The sequence below is a fragment of the Carcharodon carcharias genome, chromosome 11 (assembly GCF_017639515.1).
Source record: "Carcharodon carcharias isolate sCarCar2 chromosome 11, sCarCar2.pri, whole genome shotgun sequence".
NCBI classification, from domain to species: Eukaryota; Metazoa; Chordata; class Chondrichthyes; order Lamniformes; family Lamnidae; genus Carcharodon; species Carcharodon carcharias.
In genome coordinates this window covers 47,999,899-48,004,904 of record NC_054477.1, presented here as the reverse complement: position 1 = coordinate 48,004,904, position 5,006 = coordinate 47,999,899, and the positions used below count along the sequence as shown (strand labels likewise).

The window sequence follows — 5,006 nt, the reverse complement described above, 5'->3', positions numbered from 1 at the left end:
AACAAGTGGAATAAAAGCGAAGCGTGCAGAGTGAATCCAAACCGAAAAGCCACAAAAAGCCTATTGAGATCCACTCTGCCGCTAGTGGCGTAACCATCACATGGTAACCGCAATCCCAAAGTATTTAAGGAGCCAGCTCCGCACTTTCAGCACCACAGATAACTCCAACAACTTGGCTATCGTCCGCTTTCAGTCATATCACAACGACATCTGACAGGAAAAATCTTCCCTCGAAAATGCCCAGGTCGTTCCTTGTGGATTCGCTTATTGTGAGGGACTCGAATGAAAAAGCATCCCCTGGGGTGTTTGAGAGTAACACACCTTTACTACCTTACGCCGTGCATCCGCCTCATTCTCTGGCTCTCTCTGCGGGATCATGCCATTCTCGGAAATCAGGGCTGCTGTGTGTGTGTCCCCTGTGTGTGACAGCCTCTCAGCTCCATCCCGGCCCACCTGGCATCCCTTTCCTTAAGGCGCAGTTCCCCACCTTCAGCCCACAGTACTGTCACTCAGCCCTGAGCAGGCATCACAGGACCAGCGGAGTCACTGTGGACCATGGACCCAACATCTACTCGGCATCTTATCCCATGACAGACCCGAGGCAGTTTCACTGCCTTTCCCTTGGTGAGTAATCAGTGGTCTCCCGGTCCCAGGCCGGTTGTATCGTTAGTCATTGCTTCAGTGTGATTGAAAGTTCGATTGATATCAGGGTGGAAGCGTTTTGCTGTTGTTTAAACGGCCTGAAAAGGAACAGTAATGCGATAACAAAGCAATAAACTACGGTTCCGATGTTCCTGCCATATGCATGTTTGCTGACAAAATACTGTCCTTTCACATCCAGTTATTATTGAGTGAATATATAATTCTCCAATGCAATTGCTCAGTGTAAATGTTTTCCAAACTAAATGGAGACGTTTGTGATATATAAACTGCATGTAAATAACCTTCGGAAATAAGTCCGAAATCCCAAGCGTGCTGCTAGCTATGGGGTGAACTGTGCAAATTTGTTGTGTCTTATTTTTATATTTAAGAATCGTTTATAATTAAAATAACATAGCGAAATTCAAGGTGCTTCATTGTAGAATCCTTCAATGTGTAGCGGTGGGGTTTGACTAATTATTGATATTCAATAGCAAATTTTGTTGTCTGAAGTTTGTTTTTATTGATAGAAAGTGTTGCAATCTGCATTTTCTAAAACACTTCATTATTGGTTTTCAAAGCTTCTGAGACAAGCTCCAGCCAGCTACAGAGCAGCAAGAGGATGCGCACGGCCTTCACCAGCACACAGCTTCTAGAATTGGAGAGAGAATTCGCCTCCAACATGTACCTGTCCCGGCTCCGCAGGATCGAAATCGCCACCTACCTGAACCTGTCTGAGAAACAAGTGAAAATCTGGTTTCAGAATCGCCGGGTCAAGCACAAAAAAGAAGGGAAAAGCGGCAGCGCGCAACGCGCTCCCGCCAACTGCAAGTGCAGCTCCCTGACATCGGCCAATTGCACCGAGGAAGAGGAGGAAATGCCCATGTCACCTTCATCATCCGGCAAAGACGACAGAGACTTGTCGGTCACTCCTTGAAAATAAGTTTGAAGTAAAACTAGCCAACGCACTGCGGTCGCGAGTTGTCGGGCTACCATAGCCTTTTCTATCTGGTCATTTTCAAAAATCAGACTCTTAATATGTTTTTTTAAAAAACAAAACAAATATGTAAATAAAGTTCTAGTGGGAAAAGATTATTCAGATCCGAATTTCACATGTGATTCTAAGCACACGATACATTAGTGTTCGCTCACTAACATTGTGACATGTGTTTAAGTTGACATTTTCTGACCGTGACTTTTTTTAAAAAGAAAGACATGGTCCTGTATTTGGTTGATTTGTATGTATTTCATGATATTTATTTATTTATTTATGACAAATAAAGATTTTTTCCTAGACATTTGGGCTTTGACGCCTTATGATTTAATCTAAAAGTGAGTAATTTGAAATCTGACAAGTCTTGCGCTCGCCCCACAGCCGACACACACACAAATAGATACACACATACACACACCCACAAATAGATACAAACACAAAGATACACACTCATACACAAACACACATAGATACACACACACAAATAGCAACACACACACACAAATAGTTACTCACACACAAAATAGATAAACACACAAATAGATACACACACACAAATAGCTGCACACACATACGTACACACACAAATAGATACACATACACGCACATGGATACACACACAAATAGATACACACACACAAAAAGATACACACACAAACAGATACACACAAATAGACACACACACAAATAGATACACACACATAAATAGATGCACACACACACAAACAGACACACACACGCACAAATACACACAAAAATAGATACATACATACAAGTAGATACATACACACAAATAGACGGCACACAAACATACACACACAAATAGACACGTATATATACACACACACAAATAGACACACACATATACACACAAATATACACATATAAACATACACAAATAGGCACACACATATACACACACACATATACACACACAAATAGACACACACATGCACACACATATAAACACACACAAATAGATACACACACATATGCACACACACATATGCACACACACATATATGCACACATATACACACAAAATAGACACACACGCAGATAGACACACACATATACACAAAAATGGACACACACATATATACATAAAAATAGACAAAAACACATACACACACATACACACACATACAGACACATATACACACAAAAATAGACACACACACAGTCACAAAAATAGATGCACACACACAAATAGACACCCACAAATAGACACACACAAGTGGACACACACACATTTATACATACAAATAGACACACATACATACACACAACTGGGCACAAACACACACACACATATATACATATAAACAGACACACACAGAGAGAAATAGACACACACACACATACACACACAAATGGACACACACACACATATATATACAAATAGACAGAAACACATACATACACACACATGTACAAACACAAGCATACACACATACATGCACATACACACACATAAATAGGCACACATACATACACATACACACACACAAATAGACACACATATACAACACTCACACATAAACATACACACAAATAGACACACACACATACAGACATACACATAGATGCACACACATATACACACAAAAACACACATACACACAAATAGACACACACATAAACACATGCACATGCACATGCACAGATGGACACACACATATACATACACACACATACATACACAAATAGACACACACATACACACAAACAAATAGACACAGACAAATAGACACACACTTATAAACACACACATATGCATAGATGCATACATACACACAAATAGACACACAAATACATACACACATACACACATATCCACATACATACACACACACATACACACACGCACATACACACACACATGCATACACACCCACACATATGCATATATTCACATACATAGACACGCACACATACACATACAAACACACACCTACACATACACACATAGACAACACACATGCAGACACACACATACACACACAAAAATAGACACACATATAAACATACACACAAATAGACACACACATATACACACACATACACAGAAATAGACGCACACATATACACATGCACACACACACACATGCACAAATAGACACACACATACACACACAAATAGACACACACATACACACAGACAAATAGACACACACAAATAGACACACACATATAAACACACACCTATGCATAGACACACACACACACACATATCCACACACAAAAACACATACACACACATACATACACACAGGCACACATGCACAGCCACACACACATATACATACACACACACACACATACACACATACACGCACACACATATACATATACATACACATACAGACATAATAACACACATACATAGACACACAAACATAGACACACACACATAGACACACATTCATACACATACGCGCGCACATACACATATATATACACCTACAAACATACACATAGACACACACACAGACATAGACATACATACATACACACACAAGGACATAGTGAAATTCCTAGTTGTATAAATAATGTTTGACAGATAATCCAACGGGTTCCTCAGTTAAATACCAAATGCTAATAAACTACGGAAGACATTTTGGGAACCTATGAAAATGGATAATAATTTATTTGCATAACTGTACGCTCAGGGGAGAGACCGACTCGGATGTTCACTGTCTGAACTGACACTTGGAAATGGTGTTGATTCTGTGTGATATTGGAGTTGTCCCAAAAGAGATCACCTGACAATATATATCACGTTTGCGACCAACTTGTGTTAGTTTTTTAAACGGTCGCTGAACATCGCTTTTGGCAATAAGGCGACCACCTAAGGCCTGTACACCGTGCGATGTTAGAAGTGAGAGTTGAATTCTTACAGATAACTATTCCTAATTTAAATGTAAGATGTGGAAGGGGAGCTGCACTTCTGCTTTTGGTTATTTTTTCGCTTAACACTGAAGGGGACCCAATGACCAGTTGCCCATCGAACCACGTCCCAGCCCAGTTTAAGCAGTGAGCCTGTTTTTCTAAATGTAAAACTCATTCAGTTAGCCAGTTTGAGGTGGGGGGTTGGGGGGTGGGGGGGAACAGACGCCTCAGAATGCCATTCATGCTTATGATTAAGTTCCAACTCGTCAACAGTAATTGGATTGCGCGGTGCCGTCTGTTTCAGATAAAGGTGGTGGGCGCAGTCGTGCGCTTTTGGCACATTTACCTGTGTATGTTTCTAATGTACACATCTATCCTCGAAATGGTTTCACAAATGCCGAAACAGAGTGCCCCAATATTTCCGTTCCACAGTTGGACAGAAATCGTTCAAATTTGCGTAAAACAGAGGAAACCTTTTCTA

At 40.5% G+C, this 5,006-nt stretch overlaps 1 protein-coding gene across 1 annotated transcript; it reads left to right on the top strand.

The window, feature by feature from the left end:
- The first annotated feature begins 236 nt into the window (after positions 1 to 236).
- Positions 237 to 1,576, top strand: gsx1 (GS homeobox 1). The gene is made up of 3 exons (XM_041199868.1): positions 237 to 624; positions 912 to 913; positions 1,229 to 1,576. Exons 1-3 carry the CDS (start codon positions 237 to 239, stop codon positions 1,574 to 1,576), a joined length of 738 nt encoding a protein of 245 aa, XP_041055802.1.
- Positions 1,577 to 5,006: the final 3,430 nt, after the last annotated feature.

Bases quoted from the DNA above. Each gene is read 5' to 3' on its own strand.
- gsx1 (XM_041199868.1), top strand. From the start codon at position 237: ATGCCCAGGTCGTTCCTTGTGGATTCGCTTATTGTGAGGGACTCGAAT.